Genomic DNA, 16,456 nt, shown 5'->3' on the forward strand with positions numbered 1-16,456 from the left:
TGTGCCCCACTAGTAGTTGCCTGTATGTGCTATTTCAGATCAGATATCAACACATAATTTTCTCCTATGTTTCTGATGTTTAACTGGATTGGTGGGTGTTCTGGTTTGTTAATACTGCCGGAATGGAAAACGCCAGAAATGGATTGGCCTTTATAAAGGGGGTTTATTTGGTTATACAGTTACAGTCTTAAGGCCATGAAGTGTCCAAAGTAACACATCAACAATCGGGTAACTTCACTGGAGGATGGCCAATGGCATCTGGAAAACCTGTGTTAGCTGGGAAGGCACATTAGCTGGGAAGTTCTGGTTTCAAAATGGCTTTCTCCCAGGACGTTTCTCTCTAGGCTGCAGTTCCTCAAAAATGTCACTCGTAGTTGCTCTTGGGGCATTTGTCCTCTCTTAGCTTCTCCGGAGCAAGAGTCTGCTTTCAACGGCTGTCTTCAAACTGTTTGTCATCTGCAGCTCCTCTCAGCTTCTGTGCATTCCTCAAAGTGTCCCTCTTGGCTGTAGCAAGCTCGCTCCTTCTGTCTGAGCTTATATGGTGCTCCAGTAAGCTAATCAAGGCCCATGCTGAATGGGTGGGGCCACACCTCCATGGAAATTATCCAATCAGAGTTACCACCCACAGTTGGGTGGGGTGCATTTTCATGGAAACAACCCAATCCAAACGTTCCAACTTAATCCCCACTAATAGGTCAGCCCCCACAAGATTGCATCAAAGAACATGGCTTTTTCTGGGGGACATAATATATACAAACTGGTACCGTGTGTATCATTGGAGAGCAAGCTTGTCACCTCACCCCAAATCACATTGAAAAATATTACAGGTACTGTGACATGGAGCCAAATGTTTATTAACTTGGGGCAAGATCTTTAGATATGTGGACTTCTCGCCTTCTGGGGTAAACTTGCTTCTCTTGGAAGTCAGACTGGTCAGAGCTAGAATCTCAGCTCCACTGCTGCTAGCCAAGTAACCCAGGCTGTCCCTTACCCCTGACTCCTTGTGGATCATCGTGAGGATGAGATGAGAAGGTGACACAATGACAGTGGCAGCAACAATAGCAGCCAACATAGGGAGTGCCTCCTAGGGACACACTTGGCTAAGAGATTTCTGTCCCTCATCTCATTTCTTCCTCACCACAAGGCAGTGGGGAAGAAATACCATTTCCCCCTCTTCACAGATGAGGAAATTGAGTCTTGGAGCAGTTACATAATTTGTTAAGAACAGGCAGCTGGTTATTGGGGAGCCTGTGTTTGTCCCCAGATCTGACTCCAAACTCCTTTCTGTGGCCCTGTCTCCCCAGGCTTCACGTAGTGTGTAGACTGAATAACTACTTGGTGGATATTGTACTGGTTCACTTCCCCCGTTAGATTATGGCTGTCACGTGGAGTAACAACTCTTATGTCTTTGGAAGGTCTTACCAAATAGGAAGCACATATACGTACTAATAAAATGCAAATTTATTATCTTTTTTAGACAAATGAACTCGTGTTGAGTTTGGAAGATGATGACAAGCTCTTGTTAAAAGACAACAGCACGATGAAAGCAGCTGGAATTGGTGAGAGAGGGCGCCTGGCCATTGCTACAGTGGGCACGTGTTTTCCTGGCCTATTGGCAATGCCTGGCTGATTATATTTGTTGAGTTCACTGCAAAGTAAATGCTATCCTTGGTGCTCTTTACACTACCTGATAATTATTCTGAGGAGGGGGAGAGAATGATGGACATTCAAATCATTTGTCTGAGGGCAGGAGATATCTGCTCTCCAAATGTTCAGAATGCAAATTGTTCTTTTCAGAAGGGACGCTCGGAATTCCGCTGAGGGTTATTCTATGTGATTGACAGGTTATTAGTACCATATCTGCTGGCCTCTTATCAGCATCATTTGAACCCGTGGTTGGAGAGAAATGGGCCTGGTAGGACCAAAGTGGGATAATGAAATGAGATGTCGCTGGTATAACACACGGCGTGGTTTCTGAGGTCCTCTCCATCACTCAGGGCTGACTAAATCATCATATTAAAATAGGAGCCCAGTGTGTGTGGGAGAAAAATTCCCTGATTTAGCCTTTCCACCTGGAATAAGCATGCGGTTCTGTTTTAAAGAAATGCTCTGTGACTTGCTTTGTGACCATTAGATGTCACTCTAATTCTACTTATACCTTGAGATAATCTGACAATAAGAGGGAAGGATGATTTTAAGAGATGTCTGAGTGGTTCAAGACTTTATGCCTCTGACATGTCTTTGTGGTCAGCAGATACGCTGAACACCATAAGTCACATTCATTTTATAATTATTTGTATGTGTTGGTTAAGGAAGAGTCTTAAGTGGGCTCCATATTAGGAAGCCTTCAGTCTTTTTGACAGGTGTTCTAGTGAGTTATTTTAATCACGAATATCAGAAATTCACTTTTTTCCTTTTTTTTTTTAAAGAAAACAGCTCATTGGTATATAATTCACAAACTAAAATTTGCCTGTCTATAGTGTGTAGGTCATTGGTTTTTAATATTTTCACAGAGTTGTGCAACCATCACCACTATTTAATTCCAAAACATTTTCATCACTCGAAAAAGAAACCCCATGCCCATCAACAGTTAATCCCTAAATCCCTGGTAGCCGCAAACCCACTTTATGTCTTTATGGATTTTCCTACTCTGGGTATTTCATTAAACTGAAGCATAACAAAATGTGGCCTTTTGTGTATAATTCTTTCACTTAGCATGCTGGTTTCAAGGTTCATCCATGTTGTGGTCACATATTGGCCCTTCATTCAGGAATTCACTTATGAATGACACGTATGACTCAAGTGAATTCCTGAAATAGAGATGTTTTAAAAAAAAGTATGTTATGAAATCCATCGACTTGTTTTCTCTAAGTCTATGCTAATTGCTAGAATTAGATTCTTTCTACATTATTAATACATGTCTGACTGTTATTATTTAAAAAACATTTTTGAATTTGGCATTAATTCCTTTGAATGCTCTCAGCAGGTGGTACTGATGTAAGTGAGGCAGGTGGCACCTAGAACTTAGCCCTAATTGTTGTTAAAGCTTTATAATAAGCTATAATAAATGTGACAGACTGGAATTGATGCAGTAAGTGATATATACGTGCATGGAACAGACCAGAAAACCCAAAAACAAACTACAAAAATAGAAAAAAAAAAAGAAGATAAGACTTCAGAATATTGATGTCTCAAATGAGTGGGGAAAGAATTAATTAGTCAGAAAATAACGTTGGGCCATTGCCCAACCATTTGGGAAGAGAAAAGTTAAATGCTTATCTCAGTCTTTATTCTAGATGAAATAAATGTTAAAATGTAAAAAATAAAACTGTAAATGATAGAAGAAAATGTAGATGAATAGTTTTGTAACCTTTTGGAAGAGGAGCTTTCTAAGCATGACCTCAAAAGTAGAAACATAAGGTGTAGAAGCTGTAGATTTGAGCACATAAAAACTAAAAAATGTAAACAGTTAAAAGAGAAGCAGGGAGTCGGGCAAGATGGCGGCATAGAGAGGAGTGGAAGCTAAGTAGTCCCCCTGGAACAACTACAAAAAACCAGAAACAACTAGTAAATAATCCAGAATAACTGCGGGGGGACAAACGAGACCATCCACTCATCATACACCAACCTGAATTGGGAGGAATGCCCAAGAACACAGCATAAAATCTGTAAGTAAAACCTGCGGAACCAGGTCGGGAGACCCCCTCCCCCATAGCCTGAGCTGCAAAGCCTCGTGGTGCCAGAGAGAAGCTCTCTCCCAGCAAGCGAATACAGCTCAGCTGAGCTCCAACTGGGGTTTTAAGTAGCGAGTGTGAACTGCTCACTACAGGTACGCAGCCCCAAAAAACAGACAGAGGCTTTGGGTGATGACTGACCTGGGAGAGCCGGAGGGTTGCCTTGGACTGGGTCTGAAGGGGACTATCTGTTTCTTTTTTGGCTCAGTGGAGAAAGCCCCAGTCATTTTCAGTTTCCAGGGCTGTGACTCTGGGAAGGGTGGAGACAGCACAAGCAGAAAGAGAGACCATTGAAATGCTAATGACCTCCACCTGAGGGGTCTGTCTTCTCTAGGAGGAAAGGGGTGGGGCCCTTTCCATACAGAACCAGACCCCAGAGCCTGGGGGAACACGGCCATACCTCCTCACACCAGTCAAGAATTATAGGCTAACAGGTGTCACCTGCTGGGCAGAAAAGCACAGTGACCCAAGGCATCAAAGGGTGGAGCAATTTTCTAAGACACACCCTCAGGGAAACCAGATACTGAATATTTCTTCCCTCTGGGACCTGAACCTGTTCTGGTCTGAGAAAACCCGATTTGGATAACCAAGGAAACCATGCCTAGACAACAGAAAATTACAGCCTACACTAAGAAAAACAAAGTTATGGCCCAGTCAAAGGAACAAACGTACACTTCAAGTGAGATACAGGAATTTAAACAACTAATGCTAAATCAATTCAAAAAGTTTAGAGACGATATTGCAAAAGAGATAGAGGCTGTAAAGGAAGAACTGGACATGTATACGGCAGAAATCAAAAGTTCAAAAAACCTACTAGTAGAATCTATGGAAATGAAAGGCACAACACAAGAGATGAAAGACACAATGGAAACATACAACAGCAGATCTCAAGAGGCAGAAGAAAACACTCAGGAACTGGAGAACAAAACACCTGAAAGCCTACACGCAAAGGAGCAGATGGAGAAAAGAATGAAAAAATATGAGCAACGTCTCCGGAAACTCAAGGATGAAACAAAGTACAGTAATGTACGTATCATTGGTGTCCCAGAAGGAGAAGAGAAGGGAAAGGGGGCAGAAGCAATAATAGAGGAAATAATTAATGAAAATTTCCTATGTCTTATGAAAGACATAAAATTACAGATCCAAGAAGCGCAGCATACTCCAAACAGAAGAGATATGAAGAGGCCTATACCAGGCACTTAATAATCAGATTATCAAATGTCAAAGACAAAGAGAGAATCCTGAAAGCAGCAAGAGAAAAGCAATCCATTACATACAAAGGAAGCTTAATAAGACTATGTGCGGATCTCTCAGCAGAAATCATGGAGGCAAGAAGGAAGTGGTGTGATATATTTAAGATACTGAAAGAGAAAAACCGCCAACCAAGAATCCTGTATCCAGCAAAGCTGTCCTTCAAATATGAGGGAGAGCTCAAAATATTTTCTGACAAACAGACAATGAGAGACTTTGTGAACAAGACACCTGCCCTACAGGAAATACTAAAGGGAGCACTACAGGGTGATAGAAGACAGGAGTGTGTAGTTTGGAACACAGTTTTGGGAGATGGTAGCACAACAATGTAAGTACACTGAACAAAGGTAACTATGAATACGGTTGAGAGAGAGAGATGGGGAGCATGTGAGACACCACAAGAAAGGAGGAAAGATAAAGACTGGGACTGTGTAACTTGGTGAAATCTAGAGTATTCAACAATTGTGATAAAATGTACAAATATGTTCTTTTATGAGGGAGAACAAGCAAATGTCAACCTTGCAAGGTGTTAAAAATGGGGAGGCATTGGGGGAGGAATGCAATCAGCATAAACTAGAGACTGTAACTAATAGAATCATTGTATTATGCTTCCTTTAATGTAACAAAGGTGATATACCAAAGTGAATGCGGATAAGAGGGGGGTATAGGGGAGGCATGTTAGACACTTGACATTGGTGGTATTGTCTGATTCTTTATTCTACTTTGATTTAAGGTTATTTTTCCTTTTGCTGCTTCCTAGCTGTCATTTTTTTGCTTCCTCTTTCTTTTGCCTCTCTACCTTCTTTGACTCTCCCTCCTGCCTTGTGGAAGAAATGTAGATGCTCTTGCTTAGTATGAGCAGAATGTTCAATTAGGATGAACTTAAATGTTTGGAAATGAACAGGGGTGTTGGTAGCAAGATGTGAGAATAACTAACAGCGCCGAATGGTGTGTGAATGAGGTGGAAAGGGGCAGCTCAGAGTCATATATGTCACCAGAAGGAAAGTTGGAGGTTAAAAGATGGGAATGTATAAAACTGAATCCTATGGTGGGCAATGTCCATGATCAACTGTAAAAATACTAGAAATCACTTCATGAACCAGAACAAATGTATGACAATACAATTAGAAGTTAATAATAGAGGGGCATATAGGGAAGAACTATATACCTATTACAAACTATATACTACAGTTAGTAGTATTTCAACATTTTTTCATAAACAGTAACAAACGTACTGTATCAATACTAGGAGTCAACAATTGAGGGGGGTTGGTTAGGGATAGGGGAGGTTTAGAGTTTCCTTTTCTTTTTTTCTTTTTTCATCTTTCACTTTATTTCTTGTCTGGAGTAATGAAAAGTTTCTAAAAATTGAACAAAAATTAAGTGTGATGGATGCACAGCTGTATGAGGGTACCCAGGGGCAAGTGATTGTACACTTTGGATCTTTGGATAATTGTATGGTATCTGAACAATCTCAATAAAAATGGCAAAAAAAAAAAAAAAAAAAGAGAAGCAACACGTTTGGGGTGATGAAAAAAAGTTTTGTTGATGGATGATAATGGAAGTGCAACATCGTGAATGTAATTAATGTCACTGAATTACACACTTAAAAATGGTTAAAATGGCAAATTTTATTTTATATGTATGTTAACAATAAGATTTTAAAAAGAAATGGAAGCAACAAGCTATGAAAAAAGTTTGCAGCATGTAGGATGGATAAATAGGTGGCTTTATAAAGAACTCATAATTACTATGAAAAAGATGAACAAGAAATTCTATTGACAGGAGAATGTTAACCTATGAAGAAAAGTTCAACCTTATTAGTAATGAGAGAACTGTACATTATAATAGATATTGCTTTATGAAGTATGGTCTAGTGTTCATGTATTAGAGCCTACAACCAGAGTGATTGGGTTCAAAAGCTGAATCTGCCCCTTACTATCTGTGTGACTAGGGCAAGCAGCAATTATTACCAGATTAGCGGACATGAAAAAAAATAGTAGTATCTAGGGGAGTTCACATTTAGATAGATACTCTCTGATACCACTGTTGGGGAAGTTCTATCCCCTCTGACTTTCTGTAGGTCAGTTTAACCAGTAAAACTTTTTCAGTTAAGACTTTCTTAACTTTCTGTCATTTCTGTTACTGAGCAAATAGGGGTGGGTTTCCTCAAAACTCTGACTACCCAGAGATTGTGATCAGCCTTCAAAGGAGTGGTGAGTAAATCATTGATGTAGAGCTTTATTTCTTTGATGGAAATAAGAATGTAGTTTATGACCCCATTATTGTTTAAAAATTTATATATTTATATCTTTGCATGTGTATATGAAGAAAAGATTAAACACTAAAATTTTAGAAATAGCTTCTCTGGGGAGATATTGCCAGTAATTGGTTTTTTCCTTTCTTTTCCATGTTTTCTTCTTGTTCTTATGGTACTTAACATTTTTTCCTGCAGTCTTCTTGCTTTACTTATATTTTAAGGAACTAACTTTAAAAGAGAATACATTCTTAATGTTGAGAAAACTGATTTGAATGAAGGCTCTGCATATTACTTGCTTTGACCGTCTATAATCCTCTCTGAACTTTTGTTTCATTTTCTGTAAAAAGGGGAATAAGTAAACCTATTTCAGAGGGTTGTTATAAGGGTTGAATAAAATAACGTATATGTAAAGCATCTGGCAAAATGCTTGCAAAAGGTCCCCTCAAAATACTTGTTATTTTATTATTTGGAAACCATTCTTGAGAAGGGAATTGGCACATGTTTTGAGTTTATTAAAACATTGAGTTGTTGACTTGTCGTTAGTTTCAGACTCACTTGTGTGATGGGCCACTCATAAGAGTGAGAGTCAGAGCTCTCTTTTTGTGGCTCTTGTTTTAAGGCCATAGATTACTGACCAGGTTCAGCTCCTTTTCACGAGGTCTGCCCTGGCAAGTTCCGCACCCCCAGCCACAAGGTGACTCCACGTCCCTGACGGAGCCATGTCCTCTCCTGAAGTCTGATTCTTTGTTGCCTTGGGCAGTGCTGCCTCTCCGTGGGAGGGAGAGGATGGTCTCTGGAGGGCAACAAAAAATTCTAAGTGGGACTAGAGTTGTAAAAGAGATACCTGAAGCATGTGATTTTTCTTGGGAATTTTCCCTCCCTTGGTGCTGTGTCCTGTTGGTTTTTAAAAGCGTCTATTTAAGAGAAAAATTCTAAGTCATCACTCTATTCCTTTTAACCACTTGAACTTGCTGCAGAGCTGTCACTCTGATATCACACCCAGTTGCCATGGGAATAACACTAATGGAACAAATTTATCATTTTGACTTTTCTGCAGGAGACATGAAGGAAAAAGAAAGGCTATGGGGGGGGTAGTGAGGGGGAAGAAACTTGTTTGCAGATTTCTTCTAACATGGAAAAATTCTCGAGTTCATACTCTGGCCCCCTGTCTGCACTGCAGATACCCATGGGATATTCGACTTCTGTTGTTGCTGGAAGTTTTCACTTGTGAATTTAGTACTAAAATAAACAAGGAAAATGATTTGCCTTCTGGAAGAAGATTTTGCCTAGAATTGTTATTTAATAATTAAAGATTTTTTGCTCTAAGATTTTGGTAATTAATAATTGTAGTTTTATGGACTCATGCTCCTAAATAATGAACTTGCTTGTAATGTGACTTTTTTTAGTGATGTTTTATCTCCCTTATTTTGCTACATTCTACTAAGAACTATCCTTTGAATCCTCTCTTGTTTAGGAAAGATATTGTGGCAGGTAAATTTGTCTAAAGCCAGTTATCTTTTTTTTTTTCTTCTTCTTTTTTTTTCATTTTTATTGAGATTGTTCAGATACCATACAATTATCCAAAGATCCAAAGTGTACAATCACTTGCCCCTGGGTACCCTCACACAGCTGTGCATCCATCACACTTAATTTTTGTTCAATTTTTAGAAACTTTTCATTACTCCAGACAAGAAATAAAGTGAAAGATGAAAAGAGAAAAAAAAGAAAAGGAAACTCTAAACCTCCCCTATCCCTAACCAACCCCCCTCAATTGTTGACTCCTAGTATTGATACAGTACGTTTGTTACTGTTTATGAAAAAATGTTGAAATACTACTAACTGTAGTATATAGTTTGTAATACGTATATAGTTCTTCCCTATATGCCCCTCTATTATTAACTTCTAATTGTATTGTCATACATTTGTTCTGGTTCATGAAGTGATTTCTAGTATTTGTACAGTTGATCATGGACATTGCCCACCATAGGATTCAGTTTTATACATTTCCATCTTTTGACCTCCAACTTTCCTTCTGGTGACATATATGACTCTGAGCTTCCCCTTTCCACCTCATTCACACACCATTCAGCGCTGTTAGTTATTCTCACATCTTGCTACCAACACCCCTGTTCATTTCCAAACATTTAAGTTCATCCTAATTGAACATTCTGCTCATACTAAGCAAGAGCATCTACGTTTCTTCCACAGGGCAGGAGGGAGAGTCATAGAAGGTAGAGAGGCAAAAGAAAGAGGAAACAAAAAAATGACAGCTAGGAAGCAGCAAAAGGAAAAATAACCTTAAATCAAAGTAGAATAAAGAATCAGACAATACCACCAATGTCAAGTGTCTAACATGCCTCCCCTATCCCCCCTCTTATCTGCATTCACCTTGGTATATCACCTTTGTTACATTAAAGGAAGCATAATACAATGATTCTATTAGTTACAGTCTCTAGTTTATGCTGATTGCATCCCTCCCCCAATGCCTCCCCATTTTTAACACCTTGCAAGGTTGACATTTGCTTGCTCTCCCTCGTAAAAGAACATATTTGTGCTAGCGCAACCATGGCTCGTGGTCCAAAGAAGCATTTGAAGCGTGTAGCAGCTCCAAAGCATTGGATGCTGGACAAACTGACTGGTGTGTTTGCTCCTCGTCCATCCACTGGTCCCCATAAGCTGAGAGAATGTCTCCCTCTCATCATCTTCTTAAGGAACAGACTTAAGTATGCCCTGACAGGAGATGAAGTAAAGAAAATCTGTATGCAGCGGTTCATAAAGATTGATGGCAAGGTCCGAACTGATATAACTTATCCTGCTGGTTTTATGGATGTCATCAGCATTGACAAGACTGGAGAGAATTTCCGTCTGGTTTATGATACCAAGGGTCGCTTTGCTGTTCATCGTATTACACCTGAGGAGGCCAAGTACAAGTTGTGCAAAGTGAGGAAGATCTTTGTAGGCACAAAAGGAATCCCTCATCTGGTGACCCATGATGCCCGTACCATCCGCTACCCTGATCCCCTCATCAAGGTGAATGACACCATTCAAATTGATTTGGAGACGGGCAAGATTACCGATTTCATAAAGTTCGATACTGGTAATCTGTGTATGGTGACTGGAGGTGCTAATCTGGGAAGAATTGGTGTGATCACCAACAGAGAGAGGCATCCTGGCTCTTTTGATGTGGTTCATGTGAAAGATGCCAATGGCAACAGCTTTGCCACCCGGCTTTCCAACATTTTTGTTATTGGCAAAGGCAACAAGCCATGGATTTCTCTTCCCCGAGGAAAAGGTATCCGCCTCACAATTGCTGAAGAGAGAGACAAGAGACTGGCTGCCAAACAGAGCAGTGGGTGAAATGATCTTTAGGTGAAATGGATGGAGAACTCTTTGTGGTTAATAATAAAGCATGATTAATTGCCTTCTGGGTGATTATTAAAAAAAAAAAAAAAAAAAAAAAAAAAAAAAAAAAAAAAAAAAAGAACATATTTGTACATTTTATCACAATTGTTGAATACTCTAGATTTCACCAAGTTACACAGTCCCAGTCGTTATCTTTCCTCCTTTCTTGTGGTGTCTCACATGCTCCCCATCTTCCTCTCTCAACCGTATTCATAGTTACCTTTGTTCAGTGTACTTACATTGTTGTGCTACCATCTCCCAAAATTGTGTGCCAAACCACACACTCCTGTCTTCTATCACCCTGTAATGCTCCCTTTAGTATTTCCTGTAGGGCAGGTGTCTTGTTCACAAAGTCTCTCATTGTCTGTTTGTCAGAAAATATTTTGAGCTCTCCCACATATTTGAAGGACAGCTTTGCTGGATACAGGATTCTTGGTTGGTGGTTTTTCTCTTTCAGTATCTTAAATATATCACACCACTTCCTTCTTGCCTCCATGATTTCTGCTGAGAGATCCGCACATAGTCTTATTAAGCTTCCTTTGTATGTAATGGATTGCTTTTCTCTTGCTGCTTTCAGGATTCTTTCTGTCTTTAACATTTGATAATCTGATTATTAAGTGTCTTGGAGTAGGCCTATTCAGATCTCTTCTGTTTGGAGTACGCTGCGCTTCTTGGATTTGTAATTTTATGTCTTTCAGAAGAGATGGGAAATTTTCATTAATTATTTCCTCTGTTATTGCTTCTGCCCCCTTTCCCTTCTCTTCTCCTTCTGGGACACCAATGATACGTACATTATTGTACTTTGTTTCATCCTTGAGTTCCCAGAGACGTTGCTCATATTTTTTCATTCTTTTCTCCATCTGCTCTTTGCGTGTAGGCTTTCAGGTGTTTTGTTCTCCAGTTCCTGAGTGTTTTCTTCTGCCTCTTGAGATCTGCTGTTGTATGTTTCCATTGTGCCTTTCATCTCTTGTGTTGTGCCTTTCATTTCCATAGATTCTACTAGTAGGTATTTTGAACTTTTGATTTCTGCCGTATACATGTCCAGTGCTTCCTTTACAGCCTCTATCTCTTTTGCAATATCTTCTCTAAACTTTTTGAATTGATTTAGCATTAGTTGTTTAAATTCCTGTATCTCACTTGAAGTGTACGTTTGTTCCTTTGACTGGGCCATAACTTTGTTTTTCTTAGTGTAGGTTGTAATTTTCTGTTGTCTAGGCATGGTTTCCTTGATTATCCAAATCAGGTTTTCCCAGACCAGAACAAGCTCAGGTCCCAGAGGGAAGAAATATTCAGTATCTGGTTTCCCTGCAGGTGTGTCTTAGAAAATTGCTCCACCCTTTGATGCCTTGGGTCACTGTGCTTTTCTGCCCAGCAGGTGACGCCTGTTAGCCTATAATTCTTGACTGGTGTGAGGAGGTATGGCCGTGTTCCCCCAGGCTCTGGGGTCTGGTTCTGAATGGAAAGGGCCCCACCCCTTTCCTCCTAGAGAAGACAGACCCCTCAGGTGGAGGTCGTTAGCATTTCAATGGTCTCTCTCTCTGCTTGTGCTGTCTCCACCCTTCCCCGAGTCACAGCCCTGGAAACTGAAAATGACTGGGGCTTTCTCCACTGAGCCAAAAAAGAAACAGATAGTCCCCTTCAGACCCAGTCCAAGGCGACCCTCCGGCTCTCCCAGGTCAGTCGTCACCCAAAGCCTCTGTCTGTTTTTTTGGGGCTGCGTACCTGTAGTGAGCAGTTCACACTCACTACTTAAAACCCCAGTTGGAGCTCAGCTGAGCTGTATTCGCTTGCTGGGAGAGAGCTTCTCTCTGGCACCACGAGGCTCTGCAGCTGGGACTATGGGGGAGGGGGTCTCCCGACCTGGTTCTGCAGGTTTTACTTACAGATTTTATGCTGTGTTCTTGGGCATTCCTCCCAATTCAGGTTGGTGTATGATGAGTGGATGGTCTCGTTTGTCCCCCCGCAGTTATTCTGGATTATTTACTGGTTGTTTCTGTTTTTTTGTAGTTGTTCCAGGGGGACTACTTAGCTTCCACTCCTCTCTATGCCACCATCTTGCCCGAGTCGCCAGTTATCTTTTATGGGAAATATGTTAAAACAAGATACAGTGGGCCAAACCTTGAGTGATTATTTGAGGGAGTGGGGCAGGGCAAGCCAGATCCTGGACAAGCCAGATCCTGTAATAATTCCAAAACTCTCTTGTGGTTTGTTTTCATCTCCAGTGTCATGTCTGTCACGTCTGTCATTTGTCCACAGCCAGAACCTGTTCTTGTACTTAGCACCTTTTGGTCATCTCATACATTCAGCTAATATTGGAGGATTCTCTGGCTCTCACTTCTTTATGGGGATCATGTTTGATTTGTGTTTCCTTAAGGGTTCCTTCCCTTTCCCGATCTTCTTTGGGTAGTAGTATCTTAGGGCATAATACAGGTTTTTCTTCCTTTAACAGTCTGTTGAGGTAGCTGCTCTTTATGTTAATGTTGTAACAGGGATGCAGTCTGGTACTCAGTGAAAAGGTAGTGGGCCCAGAGCAAGGGATCATAAGGAACCTCCATAAATTGCTCTTCTCTTTTGCCCTCCTCTTGCCATTTTGGAGATTGCAGGCATGTGTCCAGTCTAACAAAGTTGAGATCTCATTATTTGTTTTCTTGAAACTGCAGATCTAAAACACATCTGAAGCAGGAGTGAAATAAAAAGCACCAGAGTTGGAACCTCTCATTGGATTGTGGACCTCCTTTGGTAAAAACTTAGAAATACAGCTCGGCTGTGAGCACAGTTTTAAATGAATTGTAGATTAGGATTTTGTGAAACTAGGCAGGGTAGGGTGTCTTCCGGGAGTGGGAGAGAGCAGGAAATTTTGTCCTTTTGGTCTCAGATTGCCACATAAACCACACCTGTCCCTTCACATATTTTGTGTGTGTGTGTGATAATCTGCAATTAATGTCACATTAGAACCTTCCCTGATAGTTAATATCTATGCCAAAAAGTCAGCACACCTGTCTCCGTCTGTTTTCTACAACAGCAGTTGCTGTGACTGAAATGGGCATACTTCATTTTATTGCACTTCTCAGATATGGTGCTTCTTACAAATCAAACATTTATGACAAACCTGCATTGGGCAAATCTGTCTGAGCCATTTTCCAACAACATGTGCTCACTTCGTGTTTCTCTGTGACATTTTCATTAAGGTATGTACGTTGCTTTTTTAGGCATAATACTATTGCATACTTAATAGACTGCAGTATAAACATAAACATAACTTTCATATATAACATAACTTTTTTGGGAATCTGTTCCATTTGCTGATGCTGTTGTTATGCAAAATACCAGAAATGGGGGTTTATTTGGTTACAAAGTTGCAGTCTTAAGGCCATAAAAATGTCCAAGCTAAGGCACCAACAATAGGGTACCTTCACTGAAGAATGGCCAGTGGCGTACGGAACACCTCTGTTGTCTGAGAAGGCACATGACTGGCGTCTTCTTCCTTTGCTCCCAGGTTGTGTTTCAAAGTGGCTTTCTCCCAGGACATTTCTCCCTAGGCATCTGGGGGTATTCTTAGTTTTTCCCAGGCAAACTCTAGAGTAGCAGAAGTCTGTTTTCAGTGGCCATCTTCAAAATGTCTCTCTTGGCTGTAGCACTGAGTTCCTTCTGTTTGTCAGCTCTTTTTTATGGCTCTAGTGATTTAATTAAGACCCACCCTGAATGGGTGGGGTAACACCTCCATGGAAATTATCCAGTCAAAGGTCTTGGCCACAGTTGATTGAGTCACATCTCCATGGAAACACTTAATCAGTCAGTTCCAACTTAATCAACACTAATATGTCTGCCCCCACAAGATGGCATTAAAGAACATGGAGTTTTGGGGTATATAATACATCCAAACTGGCACAAAAACCAAAAAATCCATGTGACTCAGTTTATCGTGAAATTCACTTTATTGCAATGGTCTGGAACTGACCAGCAATAGCTCCAATGTTTGCCTGTACTATTTAGGTGCTGACAAGAGTGAGACTAGAGACTTAGCACCCATTAAATACTTGTCAATAGGTGCGTTTATTGAGATAAATTAGTTCATGAACTTAAATGTATCACATTGGGGAATTTTTGGTAGGATTTTACACTTAAAAGTATTTTTTAAAAAATATTTCATCCTTTAAATTTATTATTAATCTTTTTTCTATTAAAGATGTGTGTGTGTGTGTGTGTGTGTGTATGTGCACGCGCCTGACCTGTTTGGGAATATTATACAATTATTAATATTATATCCAAAGTTTTAATGTCCTGGCTTGTGTTCATTTTATTAAACTTGAGAGTCAGTATTAAAATGATCCACCAATGTACTTGTAGGGTTCTTACTTGATTTCGTTTGATAGTAAGACAAAAGGATGAGCCGGCAGTGTTTTTATTGGATTTTCTATTGCACATTCATTTCAGTCACATGCCAAGCTTGGACCTGTGTACCTGAGTGTGCTGCGCCCGCAGCACATTTAATTTAAAATCAGGTGCCATAGGGGACTGGCACGCAGTAGACTCCCCGAGGGTCTTCCCGAGCCATTTCAGAAAGAATTTAGGAAGCAAGAATTTAAGGAACAGTGTGAAAAAGGTGATGGAGAAGTCTTGAAAATCCTCTGATTCATTTCCACTTAAATTGGCAAATAAATGAACAGTATAAGTACATGAAATCACTATCTCAAACATTTCCAACAGTTTTATAGATTTTTTAAACATTGCATTCTATTACTGTTCAAGGACTATATTACTAAAGGTTAAAATCCATCTTATGTTTTACTTTTGGATGTTCAGAGTAATTTTTAAGTTGTATGTTGCTTTCCAGTTTGTCAGGGGTGAAAGAAAAACTGATCAGCCTGAAGTATTTGAGTTTAACCCATTTTTAATCTAAGACTGTCGTTCTGAAAAAAATGCAATAGTCTGAAAATAAAATCTTTATCCTAGATTATCTTAATTTGAGCATGTATTATGAGAGATGGCATACGTACCGTACATAAATAATGGATTGATCAGAAGTTAATGAGACCCAAGAAAATCTGCTTGTCCGAAGTGTGCTGTCAGTACTTTCCTTACATCACCTTATTCTGAGCCTCAAATTACTGTACTAAAGAGCTGAAGTACCCATTAGTTTCTCAAAAGGGGTACAGATAAATATCAGCCCCAGGAAGTGAAAATGGTCGTTACATGTAGCATGGGGCGCTAAAAGTGGAGTGCTGTGTGGGAAAGCACTAGGTAAAGCTCTGTGTGTAAATAGAACACGCAGCTAACACCCTGCTCCGTGAGTATTAAGGACAGGGTGCTTTTCTGTGTTCTCCATTAGAAGGAGGGTGAGAATCACTTACAGCTGCTAGAAGTCTACCCCTGGGCATGCTGCCCTGAACAACAACTAAAAAGTCCCCGGGAACTTTTTATATAAAGGAAAAAGCTCTTGGTATCTCATCTTTGAATATTGTATTTTTGAAGCCCCCTTTTCAACATATCAGTGACTCCAAGTGTGGAGCCTCTTGCTGTTCTTTTAAATGCTGCTTGCTTGTAAAGTTGAACTGTACATTAATTTAATGTTTTGCTCAGGATGTATCTGCTTACAGCCTCTCTTCTTTGATTCCCAGTTTCTGTGCTGTGTCCCCCCACAGGTTCACTGTGACAAGCGTTTACAATCTAACTTTCATCTCTTTAGATAAAATTTAATCTTCGAGATGTAGTAAGACTAGAATGAGGGTGGGAGAGCAGGGGCAATTTTATTTTTTTCTCTTTACATTTCTGTATTTTCTACAATGAGCATGGGTTACTTATGATTGAA

General features: G+C 40.1%; 2 protein-coding genes across 10 annotated transcripts in view; both read left to right on the top strand.

Annotated features, from left to right (window-relative positions):
• The window catches only part of C9H2orf76 (chromosome 9 C2orf76 homolog), a 132,648-nt gene that overhangs the window by 69,220 nt on the left and 46,972 nt on the right, over window positions 1-16,456 (top strand). For all 9 annotated transcript variants that reach the window (XR_005218972.1, XM_037850543.1, XM_037850542.1 and 6 more), the window contains exon 6: window positions 1,478-1,559. Coding sequence is in view for 8 of the 9 variants with exons in the window: in XM_037850543.1 (XP_037706471.1) it covers window positions 1,478-1,559 (82 nt within the window). In the remaining variant the exon portion in view is untranslated. The remainder of the gene's footprint in view (window positions 1-1,477; window positions 1,560-16,456) is intronic.
• LOC119544948 (40S ribosomal protein S4, X isoform-like) lies at window positions 9,776-10,672 on the top strand. The gene is made up of 2 exons (XM_037850540.1): window positions 9,776-10,342; window positions 10,501-10,672. The coding sequence occupies exons 1-2, from the start codon at window positions 9,811-9,813 to the stop codon at window positions 10,557-10,559; spliced, it is 591 nt and encodes a 196-aa protein (XP_037706468.1). The 5' UTR covers window positions 9,776-9,810; the 3' UTR covers window positions 10,560-10,672.

Source organism: Choloepus didactylus, chromosome 9 (assembly GCF_015220235.1).
Source record: "Choloepus didactylus isolate mChoDid1 chromosome 9, mChoDid1.pri, whole genome shotgun sequence".
NCBI classification, from domain to species: Eukaryota; Metazoa; Chordata; class Mammalia; order Pilosa; family Megalonychidae; genus Choloepus; species Choloepus didactylus.

What these genes read in the sequence shown, in the direction of transcription:
- LOC119544948 (XM_037850540.1), top strand. Translation starts at nt 9,811, where the DNA reads ATGGCTCGTGGTCCAAAGAAGCATTTGAAGCGTGTAGCAGCTCCAAAG. An exon ending in TTTCATAAAGTTCGATACTG is followed by an intron (nt 10,343 to 10,500) that starts GTAATCTGTGTA and finishes GTTATTGGCAAA; the next exon opens with GGCAACAAGCCATGGATTTC.